This window comes from Phragmites australis, chromosome 12, assembly GCF_958298935.1.
Source record: "Phragmites australis chromosome 12, lpPhrAust1.1, whole genome shotgun sequence".
Classification (NCBI taxonomy): domain Eukaryota; kingdom Viridiplantae; phylum Streptophyta; class Magnoliopsida; order Poales; family Poaceae; genus Phragmites; species Phragmites australis.
Window position 1 is genome coordinate 4,273,310 of NC_084932.1, and position 17,971 is coordinate 4,291,280.

Below are 17,971 nucleotides of genomic sequence, written 5' to 3' on the forward strand. Positions count from 1 at the left end.
CGAAACCCCGCCAACCAACCTGCAATCGTAATCCAGCAATTATTACGACCATAAAATTTTATGTTATACGACCGTTTATGTATTATATCATTACCGTAATTATTTAATCTTTATAACCGTAACCATATAGCAACCAGATCAAAACAACCGCAACCGTGTTCCATTCATATTTCAACCGTATATTTCTTTCTTATTTAACGATTCGACGTGGCAATTAACTGTATCGATTCCCAACCGTAATTTTATATTATATATGGTCGTATACGTGTAACATACCATTGACAGTCATGTTGACGCCGAACCCGCACATAACCGTACTGAACTAGATAATATAACCATATATTTTATTCTTTCACGGTCCCCCTTGCGGCACATAACCGTACCCATTCATATTTACTCATTTGTTTTAACCGTATATACGTTATTTATTCACGACAGGATAATTTACAAAAAAATGTTGCCCCGCCCCCACCCCCCCCCCGACCCAGACCAATCTCGCGAAACCCCGCCAACCAACCTGCAATCGTAATCCAGCAATTATTACGACCATAAAATTTTATGTTTTACGACCGTTTATGTATTATATCCTTACCGTAATTATTTAATCTTTATAACCGTAACCATATAACAACCAGATCAAAACAACCGCAACCGTGTTCCATTCATATTTCAACCGTATATTTCTTTCTTATTTAACGATTCAACGTGGCAATTACCTGTATCGATTCCCAACCGTAATTTTATATTATATATGGTCGTATACGTCTAACATACCTTTGACAGTCATGTTGACGCCGAACCCGCACATAACCGTACTGAACTAGATAATATAACCATATATATTTTATTCTTTCACGGTCCCCCTTGCGGCACATAACCTTACCGATTCGTATTTACTCATTTGTTTTAACCGTATATACGTTATTTATTCACGACAGGACAATTTACAAAAAAATGTTGCCCTGTCGGTTTTGTCATTCATGTTTTAACATTAAAACTTTTACTCAATCATGTTTAGAGCGTTAAAACACGATTGTTCAATTTTTCTTTTTTATTATTTTTTTGGGTTGTTATTGTTCCCCGAATATTTTGGAAACCGCGCCATCTGCTTAGTGCGGTTTGGGGTGGTTTACCATTTACCACATTACGGTTACCATTTTTATTTTCTCGTCATTGCGCAATCTTCGTTCGTAGTTCCTAGGGTTCCGGCGGAAATTCCTCAATTCATCATACGTTCTAGCCGCCTGGATCACCTTCCGCCGCCGCCTTCTTCCTCCTCCGCCACCTCGTAGAGGGTGAGTTCGTGATCCTGCTCCGCCGCATCGCTTCTCCTCCGTCGAGCGGCGCCATGGACTCTACCACTGGGCATCCGATAGATAATCAATCAAAGGTAAAATCTATTCTCGGGTTCTACTCAGTTTTTAGTTGTATGGTTTTGTTGCCTTATAAATTTTGCTGATTTGTTCAACCCCTGACAACAATTTTATATCAGATTAGGTAGTTTTACCCCACCTCATTATTGTTTATCATCCAGTTTTCGTTCTCAGAAGTCATACTTTAGTATATTAGATGCAATGTGGAGCATTCCATCCAGAATATGTATAAATTTGTACATTTTCATAGGGTATTGTTTTAATACCCACCTGCTACAGTTTGACATCATTGTCATTTTTTATCCGTAGATGCGTCGCATTGATCACATACCAGAGCGCACAACCCGTGTCGCATTCATGAACAGCCAGGTTTATTACGACATGAATGTTGTTGGTCATCAGGCCCATGAAGAAAAATGTCCAAATTCTGAGGAAGTTGGTTCAGGTCCTGACAAATCTGGCACGGCCCACAATACTGAACAGGAACAATCAACAGATGATGGCGACTTTGTTAACCCATTGCCAAGAAAGAGAAGAGCTATCAGTAAGGCTCCGTTATCACGCAAACGTCACGCTGAGGACGCTGAAGCATCCCCAGTAATCCCTCCGAAGAAGAGGCTGGCTTCTGCGACTCGACATTCATCACGTTCACCCCGTCCTGAGACACAGACCATCAGGGTAAAAAAATTATTGTCAAAACATTCTGTAAATTACATCCTTAATCTGACCATACAATTACTGTTACATTTTTCAATGGACTTATTCGATATGTTCTCGTGCATACCTTAGGGTAAAGATGGTAAAAAGGGTAAGCTCATGTCTCGATGCAATCCAAAAGATGTCTTGGAAGCCATCAGGTCACTTTCTGATGATCAAGTGGCAGAAATCCGTCGTCTTTACTGTTTTCTTATGGATCATATTGATATAGTTCACATGAATCTTATTTTATCTCATGATAAAATACTCCCAATTTCTGCCCAGTCAGTTCACATTGTTCTTGGTTTACCAATTGGCGGTGGAGAGCTCACCTTTACCAAGACCAAGGAGATTACAAATGCAAAAAAAGATCTGTTTGATATGCTTGGTGAGAAATTGTCGATCGAAAGGCTCAAGCTTGAAGTTTCCAAGGGCCTTGCGGATGAGTTGTCATTGAGGTGTTTCTTCATGATAGTGTTTAATAGGCTTTTGTTCCCGACATCATCATATGATGTTTCGAACAACGATGTCAGACTTACTATGGATATGAGCAAGATTGGTGAAGTTGATTGGTGCAAGCTTGTTGTTGAGGACATTAGAGCAGCAGCTTCTCAATGGCAACGTCGTGATTGTAAGGTCATTAACCCGACCATATCCGGTTGTTCCCCATATCTATTGGTGAGGCACTGAACCCTTTAGAAGTAATAAAATCCTAGTTCAAATTTCGGCATAACATTTATTTTAATATTTCCTTTGGTTTCTTTTAATTTGTTTGCTGTTCCTTTGCGTAACAGATATATTATTTGGATAATCTCAATCACGAGCTGAACAAAGGCGATAGGATTTCAATCCCTCGTGCAGCATTATTTGACAAACACAAGGTTGAGCACCTTACAATGCATGATAGATTCACCGACAGACATGGAAAATTGGTCTATGGTGGTACTCAGGTACTATTTATCTAGTTTAATTCTAATTTCCGCAACATGGATGTTGTTATATGGTTAAGAATCTAGAACCATAATTTTATTGTCAATACACCCGTATATATTTTTAATATGGTTTTATGGATGCTGTTGATATGGTTACATGGTTGTTTTGAATATGGTTAAGAAAATGGTTCCATATTTTAACTGTATATTCAACCATAATTCTTCATACATGTTGTGGCTGTATTAGAGAAAAACACGTTTACAATACTGATTTTAATATGGTTACATTCATATTATTAATATGGTTACATCATCCTCCATCTGTTTAACCTCACAGCTACATTATATTTTTATTTTTCTTAACAGTTCATGAGTCAGGTGGGATCGTGCTACCAATCGCATCATCCAGCTATCTTCGCTGGTCCTAGCCACTGCAGCACATCAGATAAGTCTACAGAAGTTCCGCTTCTGAATGATCTACTCTCTGGTGCCAGAACTTTTCTTACTGGCCGCAGTGCGAAAGAATTTTCCACTATGGTTTCAGAAGTTGACTCCTACATCAGCGCCAAGTTGGCAATTGTATATGATGCTAAGCAGAAAATACACGAGAATATGTGTGTTATTGATGATGCTCAGCAGGCAATAGTATCCCGTCAGCGTCAATTAGCAGAAGAATTTCGTCGACTCTTAGAAGGCCGGGACCTCAATCATACTTTTCTTATTTTACATTGAACACTTCCCTATTTTTTATTCATAACATTTGCATTTTCATATATTTTGTCACAGATGGCCAAACTGTTACAGAACCAGCACATACTGCTGAGGGGCAGCAACATGCACAAACTGAAGGCAATTTTGAAACTGTAAATCCCAACCTGTCTAAAGAGGCTGACATAGGTATGTAGAATAACCCCACACACCTTCACATAATGTATTTGGTATATGTGCTAGCCGTATAATAAATACCTTATTCATCCAAAATCCTATTTGTGCTGTTTGCAATTTTGTATCACGCTATCAGTAAGGCTCCGGTATCTCAATCATAATTTTCTTACTTTTCATTGAACACTTCCCTTTTTTTATTCATAACATTTGCATTTTCATATATTTTGTCACAGATGGCCAAATTGTTAAAGAACCACCACATAATGCTGAGGGGCAGCAATCTCCACAAACTGAAGGCAATTTTGAAACTGTAAATCCCAACCTCTCTAAAGAGGCTGACATAGGTATGTACAATAACCCCACACACCTTCACACAATGTATTTTGTATGTGTGCTAACCGTATAATAAATACCTTATTCATCCAAAATCCTATTTGTGATGTTTTGCAATTGTGTAGCATCCGGAGACCATGTGGGAGATGTTAATGTTACTAATGATGAGCAGCAGCGTTCGCCACCACCAGGTGCTAACACGTCTCCGGGAGGAATTGATTCCTCGCCTCATGTCATCCCCAATCTACATGCATCTACATCTCCACCACATGAGTCTGGTCGATCGGAAGCTAATGTCAATGAGGATACTTTTGACCCTAATGGCGCCTTCAGTTTTCTTAATGATCCAACCCCTCCCCAGATAGAATCAAGTATGGCTGACGATTCTACTCCTCGTCAAAGTTGCTATCTCATTTTCCAGCTCATGTATTTTCCCCTCCACATTTTTAAATTTACGGTTATAACACATGCGCACCAAATATGCAGCTTCCGACCGTACGGTTGGCCTTTCAATTGTTCCGAACCAGGAGGTACTTGCTAATACATTGGAAAATCCCACAAAGGAAGGCTCTGCTGAAGGTGTCAATCATTTCTATCTTCTTTGTCTATTATTTTTTTTGTATTACAACAGTTACCACTACTCGACTGTACCGTATAACAATTTCGTTTTTTTAGGCAAGGACGGCAATACAGATGATGCTATCGATGCTGTTGACAAGATTATCTCAAAATTACATATCGACGGAAACTTCAATGCATACTTGAATGACGAGGCAGTCCAAGCATCTACGGTAATATAGGATTATCTGTGACCATAAATTTTTTTGAAACTAACCGTAATTTAGAACAACAGAACAATAAATGTTTTTCCAATCCCATGTGTTAAACGTATATACATTCATCACGCAACCGTACCTTTTCGTAGATGTATGGAAACACCAATTATAATCTTCTGGTCACATATGCATTACCTAATTTACATTTTTTTTCCCTTGGTTTCGCTATGGACTATAGGAGGCACCAACACAGCATGTTTTTGCAAAACCGGAAAGAATACATGATCTAGAGGCAATGTTCCGGGAAAAGCATCCAAATCAAAAGTTTAAGGTGAACCCATTGCCACCACCGGCAAACAAGGCGAAAACGTCCGAATTGTCGACCGACAATGTGCTGCCTCGTCATTACAAGAGAGCGAATCGGAAACCTCCAATGTACTCGTCGCCATTCAAGGCAGGAAAGAGCAGGACTGTCCCTGTAGTTGATCATGCAATGCAACTACGAGACCTTTTATGCTCCCCAGGTTCACCATTAAAAAGGTAACATATAATCCAATTCAAATATTTACAAAATTATAATAAATATTTGATTCATATGTATGTATCCTTCATTATGGGCTCTATTTTTTCTACTCTACAGCCATTACTTGATTCAATTCCTCCCATTTGCATGGACGGGTTCAGATATTGCTGACTCATTCTCAGATGGGTGAATGACCGATATATTCTTTCTGGAGTATTTTGTTAAATGCTTGGCGGAAGACGATAAGTTGCACCGGGCAGAATCATACGGTTACAGGATTTTTATGCCGCCCAGAGTTTGTGTGCGTACATTATGTCATTTGTCATCTTTGCTAACCAATTGTTATCTACTTTTTTCCTAATAGAATGTTTATTCCCATGTAGTGTGCACTCAATCCAGAGGAACTCAACAAAGGCAATGATAGAGTCTTTGACCCTACCGCGCTAGACAACATGGTTAGGGAGAACCTTCCTCCCACCGATTGGTCCAAGGCAAAATTGGTGAGTTTAATGGACATAATAGATGTTGATTTCTTCATGTCAATGCAAGGCAATCTAAACAGTAAATCATTTATACTGACATGATTAACATGATCAACCGTATAGGTTTTCCTCTCGATGTGCCACCGCGAGCACATCTCTGTCTATTGCATAAACTTCCGGCACACTCGCATTGATGTACTTGACTCCCTTGACTACAAATCCATCGGAACAGAATGGGAACAACATCACGACAAAGAATTTTGTGATACCATGATGCAGCGTTTGAGTGATTCTTTTCAGAGGATTTCTAAGAAAGATTTCAAGGTTTTTGCAAACATGAGGCGCGTCCCCTTTACTGAAGCTCCCGTAATGGTTAACAGGAATGACTGCGCCTTCTTCTCTATGAAGTTCATAGAGTTCTTTGACGGAGAGGAGTCTTCACTTCGCACTTCAATTGCGCCCGTTAGTATTTTTCCTTTTTGTTAACATTGGTTTCATAGGAATACATTGGTTTCTCAATATTTCTATATTTTTGATGCAGGAGAAGTCTGGTGAGCTCCGATCCGAGATGCTCCATTACTTGTTGTTTCACACTCTGAACGATATAAAAGATATGCCTCCTGAGATCGAGCGGTTCCGGCTATCTGGAGTTCCGTTTTAGTTCGAACACATAATCCTTATTTGTAAATAACTCAAGTTACGATGTTAAGTTGTTGAATGGCATAGCCGATGACCTTAGCTGTAAACCACTTTTGTGTTTATATCATTATGTGTTTTTGGCCCGGAATTTGCATACAAGATTCTTCGTTCTACTCTTACTGTTCAATTATATCTCATATGTGCTAACTGTATTCACCAAACTGTATAATCTGATGGAGTCAAGTTTTAGGCTTAAAATCCTATTCACAATACCATATAAGAGTTACTACTTCGGTAATGTACTGTTTTTCCTGGTTCAAGCTTTGAACGTATAACTACATTCTTGTTCCCGTTATATATCGGTTTAGCTACCGTAAAATACAATTTACACTCCGATTTGATTGCCCTATATAAGAAATCAACGCATTTTCATGGCTCAAGTTTTGACCGTATAACCCTATCATCAAACTCGTTATTTACCAGTTTCTGTAACCGTAAAACCTATATTAATCTCTTATTTTCTGGTGCCAGCGTTACGCGTATAAAATTTATATTTGTCAACCGTCAAACATACAGTTCATCAACCGTAAAACAAAATTCTGCACCCTTATGTGATTTGATAATGTATATAAAATGACACAATTGAAGCATACAGTTAGGACCTCGACCGTATCGACCTTTAAAAAAAATAATCACTTCATTTTTCAAAGTGCATAAAGGAAACAGTCACAGCAGTATAGAAGATAAGTGCTGGTTCAATTTGTGACCGTAAAAATATTCTTTCATACCCGTAAACTCCCGACTTCACGACCGTATAACAAATTTTACACTTCCATGTCATTGCCCTGTTAATATCTATATAAATTCGACGATTGAAGCATTCATTTAACTCCACGTTTATTATTGTACCTTTACGTTCACGTTCCAAAGTGCATTAATGCAACAGTTACAACAGTAAATTCAATATTTCCATAACCATTAAAATGCAATCAAGCTAACAGTATATTAATTCATTCTGAATCTTCATCCGTTGTAGTTGCATTTTCCTCATCCCCAACTGAATATTCTTCTTCAGAATAGTTCTCAGAAACTCTACGCACGTGCAGATCTTCATCCAGCGACCGGCAAACCTTATTTTTATTGCCTGCCACCGTTGACTTCCCGCTACCCTTTGGCCTCCCCCTCTTTCTTGGACCTTGATTCAGCTTGGCAATCCTGTCCTTGTTCTTTGGGTTTTCTGGACAGGTTCCTCTATTATGTCCATTTGCGATTCCACAAAGCTTGCAAGCTCGGTTACATTTCTTAGGCCCTCTTGCGCCTAGTGTTCGCTTCTCTCCCTCATCCACCCTACGTCCCTTGGTTTTGGCCTTTGGAGGGGGTGCACGGTTGACCATATTGATTATATGTGGTGCTCTTGACTCCATAATTCCATTTACAGTTGTAGTGTGAATGTTTTCATCATGATTTTCTTCTGTGCACATGCCATCTGTCGCCTGGCTGCTATATGTTTGCTCCCAACCCTGTCTTGAGGTAATTGTACTTGTTTCTCCTTGTGAATGTCCAATGTCTGCTGGTAGGTTCTCAATATGTCCTCTTAGAATTTTCAGATCTTTCATTGCCTTGTCGTATGCCGGTCTTGACATGCTTCCTGCACGAACAATTGCCATTGCAACCACTAGCAGCGTTGTTTGCCGGTATTTCTGTGTTGTCCCATCCGGTCCAACCAATCTCTCATCATGTCGGTCAAATGGAAGTTCCATCCTTGCATTCCTGGTGTACCTCCTAAGAATATAGCTCCCTGGTATACTCTCCACCTGTGCTTGCATGAATGCTCGAATCATATGTTCGCAGAACAAACCTGTGTAAGAGATATCATGTTCAATTATATATCCATAAAACATGGATGTTTGCAATATTGTTAAGAATGCAGAACCATAATTTTATATAGCAATGCACCCGTATATCATTTAATATGGTTTTATAGATGCTGTTGATATGGTTACATGGATGTTTTGAATATTGTTAAGAATATGGAACCATATTTTAACTGTATATGCAACCATAATTCCTATAACATCGTTACATGGTTGATTTTAGTATGGTTACATTGTTATTATTAATATGGTTATGAACATGGAAACAGGTCAATTGTTGGTTCACTTTTTGACCGTATATAACTAATATATTAACTATAAAATATCATTTACTCAACCATACAACTCCACTTGTATGTTTGCACCAGCTAAAATAGAATAAGCACTTCACGTGTCAAAGTGCATAAAGGTACCAATCACAACAGTAAAAGATATCTTGTTCAATTATATTTCCAAAACTGTTGTTACCTGTGTGTTCCCATGTCCTACATTCGCACGTGAACTTCTGACATTCAATATCGGCACACACCTTGAATTGATGTTGACCCCATGATATTTTGTTTGTTCTTCTAGTGTGTGATAACAGGTAGTGGTTTCCCCCCCCCCCCACAGGATCATCATCAATTCGGTACCTTGTTGCTGAAGTCACTGTCCTCTGTACCTGCTCGAAAACTCTTCTTGTATACACCCGTCGTAGCTGATCAACAAATCCCCAGCCACTCTCATCTGTTCTGCACTGCATTTATCAATATCAAATGTTAGAATGCATATGGTCTAACCGTAAAATTATTTGCACTATGCGAAACACACTCACCATGCCACCATATTCCTCTGCGGCCTCGGCCGCTCTCCGCCTTTGGATAACCTTCAGCATTTGCTTGGCAAATTTATGGAGCACAGTTGTGTGGTTCACAAAGTTGTTTTTAACCATCATGTTAGTGCTCTCGCTCCGTTGTGTAGATGTCATTCTTCCACAATATTTATGCTTGAAGAATGCCTTTACCCACCTTTCCCTTATATTGTACAGGCTTCTTAATGTCGGGTCATCTTGCAGTTTGAATCTTGACAACATCTCTGCCCACGCACTCTCAAACTCAGTTGGTGTCAGTGGATGGTTGATGGTTGAATTGAACACATCTTTCAGTTCTTTGTGCAGCTCGTACAGCTCATTGAGTTTAGTCTGCACTTTATTTACCACATGCCATCTGCACAGCCTATGTACTATACCCGGGAACATCTCAGGTATTGCCACCTTCATTGATGGGTCTTCATCTAAATTTTTACCCGAAAACATATAATACGGTCAATAAACGAACAAAAGATTGCGTGCAATATTAAACTGCTTGCAAGATTCTTACCTGTTAGGATGCATCTTGGTGTTTTCCCTCCCATGCACCTCTTGAATATCCCAAACAACCATCTGAAGGCATCAATTGTTTCGTGTCGTAGAAGTGCGCACCCAAATATAGCGTTCTGGTTGTGATGGTTCGATCCAACAAACATTGCAAGAGGCATCTCATATGCGTTTGTCTTATACGTTGTGTCAAAGGTCATTGCATCATTGGCACCAAAGTCCGCATAGTCCCCCTGCATGCTTGCATGGCTCCAAAACATGTTCTTGATGTATCCATCTTTATCACAATCAACGTCCCAGTAAAACTGTGGATTTTGTTCGTGACAGTAACGGAAAAATTCAATCAATTTCCCTATGTCATCTGCATTCTCCTCCCGCGTCTTACCTGCTTTCCTGCATCCAAACAGTATTATGTAACACAATACAGCCGTATATATTTATAGTATGTTACCATAATCGTCACATTAAAATGTTTTATTACCTGTTACCTATGTCACGTGCTGTTAGTGGGACGTTCTGCTCTCCCCCATGCATCTCGCTCAGCATATTTATCGTACAGTTGATTGGCACATTGCTTGTATTTAGTTCGTCCACAAGCTCCATCACCGTCTCATCCTTATGCTTGTGACACTCCATCTGGTTTGTTACTGTTGGTGTTTTCGCTAACGGATGGTTGTGTAACAGCCTAATATTCTCCACCATCACCTTGCCATCATACTCTCTGTCCTCATTCTCCACTTCCTTCAGCTTCATGTATGCTTTGCACCCTGTTTTTTTAGAGAACTTGTTCCGCTTCCTTGTTTCCCCTGGCTTGAAGTACTGCCACTTCCCTGCCAATGAGCATGATATTTCCCTAATTGTTTTCTTAGTCCTGTCCCGCCTTATTCCAAATCCAGCCTCCTTTGCATACCGTTTGTAGAACTCATACGCATCCTCCTCTGCTGGAAAGAACATTCCCACCTTTGGTATAATGGATTCATCCACATTGTCTCCCTAAAGTATCAATTAGTAACAACAATGTCATTGTAACAATTTATTCAATATAGCATAACCATTGTCATCATCAAAAGATGATATATGGTTGGGAAACATATGTTTTACTGTCACTTGAAGGCTTTGAATATGGTTATCAGTATGAAATAATCAGCTCTCTTCATGTTATATTTTACGGTTAGTCAAATTATGTTTTACGGTTCACTGTATGTTTGGAAAATGGTTATGTCTGTGTATATGGATTTACATTGATGTATAGAAATATACAACAATACGACTTTGGCAATCGAAATGCAGTAAACCCAATGAACTTACGTGAGTAAATGTTAGACCCTCCTCAGGTGTTGCCATCTCTTCCGGCGCCAGTGTTGATGGAGGTGTCCTTGTATCCGATGCATGAGAAGGTATCGACATCCGAGCTGTCAGGTCGATCGTCCTCTCGGGAGTTGGTTGAGACGCAGCCGTGGTTCGAGCACAGAAGTCGCTGCGGTCATCATCAGATCGCACAAACTGCTGCGTCGTTACGGGTGAAGGGCACGTGGGTATATTGCTTTGCATAGAGATCGTCTCTCTCCGCCGCTGCTTACGCACAGCGCTGTGTTCATGGTGTCGTCCCATGGCATACACTCGGATGACCTCCAACCCTAATCCTTTTCCGCAATATCCCGATTGATTCTCCATTTGATTTGGCCATTTTTTCCTGAGGCCTTTCTATTTTCATGTAACCTCCCCCCATTGGCCCAACCGTCATCCCGTGAATGGCGCCCATTTTGTTTCCCCCTCATAACGCCCTCCGTAAATAACAACATGTTTATACGGTTGCGGAAGCAAATTTACGGCTGCGATCGAAAGTTTTACGGCTGCGATCGAAAGTTTTACGGCTGTGATCTTTTTCCCGATCGAAACGGACCAAATATGCTCTTCATACGGTTACGGAAGCAAAATATACGGCTGCGGTCGAAAGTTTTACGGCTTCGAGCGGATTTCCCGAGCGAATCCACGATCGGGGCGCGGGGTATCCTGGGGCGCTAAATAGCTATTCAACGCGCAGCGCTAAGAATAGCAGCGCCCTATATATATATATATATATATATATATATATATATATATATATATATATATGGGAGAGGGCTGGTGCAAAGGCTCTGAGAGGAGGACAACCAGAGCACGTCAATACCTCTTCAGGACCTATCTTCATTCTTGATATTTTCTTAAGCTTGGTTAGGATTTCAAGAGAATAGTTAGAGTTCATAGCTCTAAACTTTATCTCAACAAGAGTAGGAGGATGAAGAGCGGATTCTAAGCTATATATCTATGATTCTTGCTAAGTTCATATTTCTATTCATCGGTTGCTTAGCAAACTTGTGATGTTCTTGATCTCTCTCCTGTTTATCTCTTGTTCTTGAAGTTTTAGTTGATTTTTCACTCCTCGCTTGTGATAGTGATTTCAAGTGATTTTGTTTGGTCAAAAGGTTGCTAGGACTTGTGTGAGAACATCTAGGGTGATCCCATATAATCTCCCTCACACGAGCAACTTGAAGTCCTTTTTCTAAACATTTTCCTCTCCACTTGTTTGTGGTCAAATCCACAAATAAAGGTTGAAATTTTGATCTCTTTGAGGAGATCTTTTGGATAAAGACTCACAATGTTCGTGAGAAGCTGTGGCTAAAATTTTGTTGGATTTGGATCACGTTTAGTTAGATTTCTAGTTTGGATCTTGTGTTATGAGCTGTAGTTTTTCAGTACTGCAACCAGTTCGTAACTTTCGGTTCCTATCCTGAACATCCGTGAATAGTCTTTTCAGCAACCAGATCTTTTTCGGACCTTCGTGTAGGTCGGTGCACTGGTTGGAGTACTGTTCATCTGGTCGGAATTTTGCTGTTCATCAGACTTGTTGGAATTACTATTTACCAGTACTGCCGGAGCACTGTTCATTTGGTCGGAGTTACTGTTTACCAATACTGGTCGGAATTACTGTTTCTCAGTTTCTAGTCGGAATTACTGTTTATCTTGTCAGAGTATTATTCATCAGACTGGTCGGAGTACTGTTCATCGGTACTGGTCGGTGAACTTTTGCTGTTCGGTGTGAGCGCTCTTTCGTGTTGTTTTCGCTGTGTATTGTGCTCGCTTTGTTGTATTTCGTTCTTGTGTCAGGTTAGGTTAGAATTGAACATAGATCTTGTTCTTTTTAGAAGAATTTTTAAGAACTCCTATTCACCTCCTCTTATCGTTGTTCCCATCCTTCAGTTTGAATTGGACAAGTCTTCTTTAAAAAATAGGTCACCGTGGTGGCAAGCAGCCTCACCTACCCCGGCGATGTGGAGTCGTTGGAGAGAGGTGGAAGAGAGATGGAGATAGGGGAAAGCGACGTTGCTTGTAGAAGAAAGAAGAAGCGAGATGAAAAGTGTCCTCCACTTTACGTGCGACGAAGAGAAATGGAACGCAAGGCCACGGCTCCTCGTGCGCCAAACATATGTGAGAAAAAGGCAACAGCCTAGCAGTGAGGGGGTTCCCTCGTCTAACCGGGCTCGTGTCCTAGGACCAAGTCAGCCCAGTCACAGTGTGACGGGTGTCATCATCTTCTTCTTCAGAGAATGAGAATGACAGTAATAAATTTTCAGAGAATAGCGTCGACTCGGCAAGCAGTATAAATTCAGGAACGGTGCTCTGATGGCAGTTCGTGGCCACCGTCTAACCCTCCCCACAGATATTGCTCGATCGGTGTTTTCAGGTCTGCGCCACGCCGCCGGCTTGCTGCGCTTCCGCGCTCTGCTCCATAGCTCGTTCCGCCATTAGACGACGGCTTCGACCGAGTGCCGCCAAGGGTCGCCGGTAAGCATCATCTCTTATTTTAGCTCTCGTGTTCGTCTCATTCGTCTTGTCGATCAGCTTTTTGACCACGAACTGCAAGCTAGCATGCAGCTTATCGGAAACTGTTTGCATGTACGTATGTACGTGTTAGCTCGAATTAAGTAGAACTTGCTCTCAAGCTAACTTGGGGCATTGTGACCTATAGTCAAAAATTGGGTCACACTTGGGAGGAGGCTGCTGTGGATTTTCCCTAACACATTTGTTGACTATTTTCTGAACTTTTTTTAATCAATGCATGTAATCAAGATCTAAGTTCGGCGAAGCTAGCAAGCCTAGCCATGAAGCTTACTGCAATCAGACAGTTTCTCTTGGTGCTCATGGCGTTCTGTGCACATGCTGTCATCTGTTCCTGCAACGGAAACTACACTGATAGGCTGTCACTACTTGATTTCAAGAAGGCAATCAGTCTTGATCCACGTCAAGCCTTGATGTCGTGGAATGAAAGCAGCCACTTCTGCAGCTGGGAAGGTGTTCTGTGTAGTCTCAAGCACCCAAATCGTATTGCTTCTCTTAATCTCACAAGTCGAGGTTTGGTAGGGCAAATCTCTGATTCACTCGGAAACCTGACATTCCTAAAAGTTCTAAACTTGCCAAGTAATTCATTCACTGGAGAGATCCCTCAATCCCTTGGTCACCTGCATCGCCTCCAAATCCTCAACTTGAGTAATAACACGCTTCAAGGAAGGATACCCAGTCTTGAAAACTGTTCAAAGCTCAAGGAGCTACGGCTAAGGAATAATCAACTAGTTGGACCGATTCCTGCATATTTGCCTCGCCGGCTTCAAACGTTAGCACTTTCTTTTAATAATCTTAGCGGCACCATCCCTACTTCTCTTGCCAATATCACAACGCTTAATATGTTTTCTTGTGCGTCAAATAATATCGAGGGTCACATCCCAAGTCAGTTTGCAACGTTGTCCGAGATGCAATACCTGTACGTGGGTTTAAATAAGTTGTCAGGTCATTTTCCACAGCCTGTCCTAAATCTTTCTAATCTAGTTGAATTTGGCGTTACTGGCAATGGTCTAAGTGGAGAAGTACCATCCAATTTCGGCAACTCTCTACCCAATCTCCAATTGCTCGTATTAGCTGGCAACTTCTTTCATGGGCATATCCCATCTGGATTAACAAATGCTTCCAGGCTGTCCTCTATCGATATATCCAGGAATAAATTCACTGGGGTGGTGCCTAGCTCCATCGGCAAACTTTCTAAGCTATCTTGGTTAAATCTCGGGTTCAATAAACTCCGATCAAGCAACAAGCAAGACTGGAACTTTATGGACAGCTTAGCCAACTGCACTGAGCTGAAGTATTTCGCGGTAGCTGGGAATTGTCTAGAAGGCCATGTTCCAAATTCACTAGGTAACCTTTCCAATCAACTCCAATATCTATACCTGGCAGAGAATCAGCTGTCAGGAGATTTTCCTTCTGGTATAGCAAACCTTCGCAACCTGTTCATTGTGTCATTGGGTGGGAATCAATTTACTGGTGTGGTTCCAGAATGGCTTGGAACTCTAAAAAATCCGCAAATAGTATCACTACACAACAATTTCTTTACAGGGGTCATTCCATCAACCTTTTCAAATATGACTCAATTGGGACGTCTCTTTCTAGACTCAAACAGATTTGATGGACACATACCCCCAATCCTAGGAAACCTCCAAATGCTTGAAGTACTGAACATTTCCAACAACAATCTTCATGGGAGCATACCAAAGGAGCTCTTCAGAATTCCAACATTAGTACAGATTGACTTATCTTTCAACAACCTAGATGGACCACTTCATCCCGATATTAGCAATGCCAAACAACTCACAAATTTGTCTCTTCCATATAATAATTTATCTGGAGATATTCCAAGCACTTTGGGTGACTGCGAAAGTTTACAAGTAATCGATCTGGGCCATAACACTTTCAGTGGAAGCATCCCCACGTCATTAGGCAAAATAACTAGCCTACAAGTTCTCAATTTGTCTCACAATAACTTGACCGGATCAATACCAGTTTCTCTTGGCAGCCTACAACATCTTGAGCAACTAGATGTGTCATTCAACAACCTAAATGGTGAGGTCCCAACAAAAGGAATTTTTGGGATTGCAACTGCTGTGCGGATTGATGGAAACCAGGGGCTTTGTGGTGGGGCTCTGGAGTTACACTTACTCTCTTGTTCTGTCACGCCTTTGAATTCCAGAAGGCACAAGCATTCCACCGTGCAAAAAGTGGTGATCCCGTTAGCCAGTATTGTGGCACTTGCTATAGTCATATCTGTAATGTTGCTCTGGAGGGGCAAACATAAGAAAAAACCTATATTTCGGCCCTCATTTGGTAGCAACTTTCGGAAAGTTTCTTACCATGATCTTGCTAGAGCAACAGATGGCTTTGCCACATCCAATTTAATTGGTAGAGGAAGATATTCTTCCGTATATCAAGGAAAAATGTTTCGAGACAGAATTGTGGTTGCTATCAAAGTTTTCAGCCTGGAGACAGAGGGAGCACATAAGAGCTTCATCGCAGAATGTAATGCTCTGAGAAATGTGCGGCATCGTAATCTAGTTCCTATCCTAACTGCGTGCTCAAGTATTGATTATAAGGGGAATGATTTCAAAGCCTTAGTCTATGAGTTCATGCCGCGAGGTGATCTGCATGCACTACTGTACTCAGCTGATCAAGATGATGAGAACACTTCAACTCCGAGCCGCATTACACTGGCTCAAAGGTTAAGCATTGTGGTGGATGTTGCAGATGCATTGGAATACCTCCACCATAACAACCAAGGAACTATTGTTCATTGCGATCTGAAGCCAGGCAACATTCTTCTGGATGACAACATGACGGCACATGTTGGAGACTTTGGTCTTGCAAGGTTCAAAGTTGATTCTACAGCAGCATCTTCCAGTGATTCGATCTCAACTTCTTCAGTTGCTATAAAGGGAACAATTGGATATGTTGCCCCAGGTATTCTAATTTTCGCAATGCGTTGTGGTTCCTCTACTAAACTTTGGACTAAAACTTTCTTGTATATGTTATCCACAGAATGTGCAGCAGGTGGTGGAGTTTCAAGTGCTGGGGATGTTTACAGCTTTGGGATTTGTCTACTTGAAGTATTTTTGCGGAAGAGGCCAACTGACGATATGTTCAAGGACGGGCTGAACATTGTAACATTCGTTGAGATGAACTTCCCGGACAGGATATCACAGATTGTAGATCCTGAACTACTAGAAGCGGAGCATGCATTATCGCAAGAAACATCAGCTGCCATGAAGGAGAAAAGCTTGGAGTGTTTACTTTCAGTGCTAAACATTGGACTTCGCTGCGCTAAGGCGTCCCCGAATGAGCGCATGGACATGCAGGAAGTGGCTGCGAAGCTGCATGGAATCAAGGAGGCATATCTGAGGGGAAATATAGGTAATATACTAGCTATTTCATTTATAATTTTGATATAGCCTGGTTGTAGTGTACATAAGTTATATAACGAAAGTGCTGAGAAATGATGGTAAGGCTTGCTCCTCTGCAGACTCCTCCCGTCAGTAGCGCCAGCAAACTGAGGCTGGCAACTTGAAGCTGCAACACCATGGCTGTTTTTTTTCCTTCTGTTTTCTTTATGTTTGGAGTTTCTAAAAAGATTATGTCTAAAAATACTACATCTGAAAATGCTATGTTTAAAAAAAGGCTATGTCTGGAAAAATGTTATGTCTGAAAATGTTGTATTTGAAAAGACTACGTTTAAAAAAGCTATGTCTAAAATGTTTATGTCTGGAAAGGTTACAAGTGATTCAATCGGATGAGCAGTACAAGCAGTTAATTTTATTAGTAAAGTTGGACATCTACTATTAACACAAAGTTCATCGTAATATTACAACCAACACATACGATGACATATACGATACACTTCCCTACTAATCTAGCCATGTATCACCTCTAAACCTAACATACTTTAAAGAATGTAAACAACCCAATTACAACCGCTAGTCTATTGAGTGCATTGGGGGATACTTTCCCTTCCTCGCAGCATCTAGTCTCGTTTCACGCACCCGACGTGCCCTCTTGCACTTCCTCAGACCCTTCATATGGTGGCGGATACTTGTCACGATTATTTCTTTACAACATCAAAGCCTCCTCCATACATACTTTTTTCTCCCTAATAATTTAGCTCAAAACATCCCACGATGGAGATGGCACACCATACCTACTTCTCATTTCATTCTTAATCTTTTGAATTATACTGTTCTTGTCTAAGGGT

General features: G+C 40.8%; 3 protein-coding genes across 3 annotated transcripts; all 3 read left to right on the forward strand.

Moving 5' to 3' along the window:
* Window positions 1-2,280: 2,280 nt before the first annotated feature.
* On the forward strand, window positions 2,281-5,708 carry LOC133887315 (uncharacterized). The gene is made up of 10 exons (XM_062327247.1): window positions 2,281-2,747; window positions 2,864-3,019; window positions 3,368-3,695; window positions 3,788-3,898; window positions 4,120-4,230; window positions 4,345-4,590; window positions 4,706-4,798; window positions 4,895-5,010; window positions 5,234-5,535; window positions 5,636-5,708. Exons 1-10 carry the CDS (start codon window positions 2,283-2,285, stop codon window positions 5,706-5,708), a joined length of 2,001 nt encoding a protein of 666 aa, XP_062183231.1. The 5' UTR covers window positions 2,281-2,282.
* A 420-nt stretch (window positions 5,709-6,128) lies between these two features.
* LOC133886837 (uncharacterized) lies at window positions 6,129-6,780 on the forward strand. The gene is made up of 2 exons (XM_062326709.1): window positions 6,129-6,462; window positions 6,542-6,780. The coding sequence occupies exons 1-2, from the start codon at window positions 6,136-6,138 to the stop codon at window positions 6,659-6,661; spliced, it is 447 nt and encodes a 148-aa protein (XP_062182693.1). The 5' UTR covers window positions 6,129-6,135; the 3' UTR covers window positions 6,662-6,780.
* Window positions 6,781-12,274: 5,494 nt separating this feature from the next.
* LOC133886835 (receptor kinase-like protein Xa21) lies at window positions 12,275-17,378 on the forward strand. The gene is made up of 4 exons (XM_062326707.1): window positions 12,275-13,692; window positions 13,978-16,686; window positions 16,765-17,136; window positions 17,246-17,378. Exons 2-4 carry the CDS (start codon window positions 14,010-14,012, stop codon window positions 17,260-17,262), a joined length of 3,066 nt encoding a protein of 1,021 aa, XP_062182691.1. The 5' UTR covers window positions 12,275-13,692; window positions 13,978-14,009; the 3' UTR covers window positions 17,263-17,378.
* The last annotated feature ends 593 nt before the right edge of the window (window positions 17,379-17,971 follow it).

What these genes read in the sequence shown, in the direction of transcription:
- LOC133886835 (XM_062326707.1), top strand. Translation starts at nt 14,010, where the DNA reads ATGAAGCTTACTGCAATCAGACAGTTTCTCTTGGTGCTCATGGCGTTC. An exon ending in AATTGGATATGTTGCCCCAG is followed by an intron (nt 16,687 to 16,764) that starts GTATTCTAATTT and finishes TGTTATCCACAG; the next exon opens with AATGTGCAGCAGGTGGTGGA.
- LOC133886837 (XM_062326709.1), top strand. Translation starts at nt 6,136, where the DNA reads ATGTGCCACCGCGAGCACATCTCTGTCTATTGCATAAACTTCCGGCAC. An exon ending in TTCGCACTTCAATTGCGCCC is followed by an intron (nt 6,463 to 6,541) that starts GTTAGTATTTTT and finishes TTTTTGATGCAG; the next exon opens with GAGAAGTCTGGTGAGCTCCG.
- LOC133887315 (XM_062327247.1), top strand. Translation starts at nt 2,283, where the DNA reads ATGGATCATATTGATATAGTTCACATGAATCTTATTTTATCTCATGAT. An exon ending in TGGTCTATGGTGGTACTCAG is followed by an intron (nt 3,020 to 3,367) that starts GTACTATTTATC and finishes TTTTCTTAACAG; the next exon opens with TTCATGAGTCAGGTGGGATC. An exon ending in CCAGGTTCACCATTAAAAAG is followed by an intron (nt 5,536 to 5,635) that starts GTAACATATAAT and finishes TCTACTCTACAG; the next exon opens with CCATTACTTGATTCAATTCC.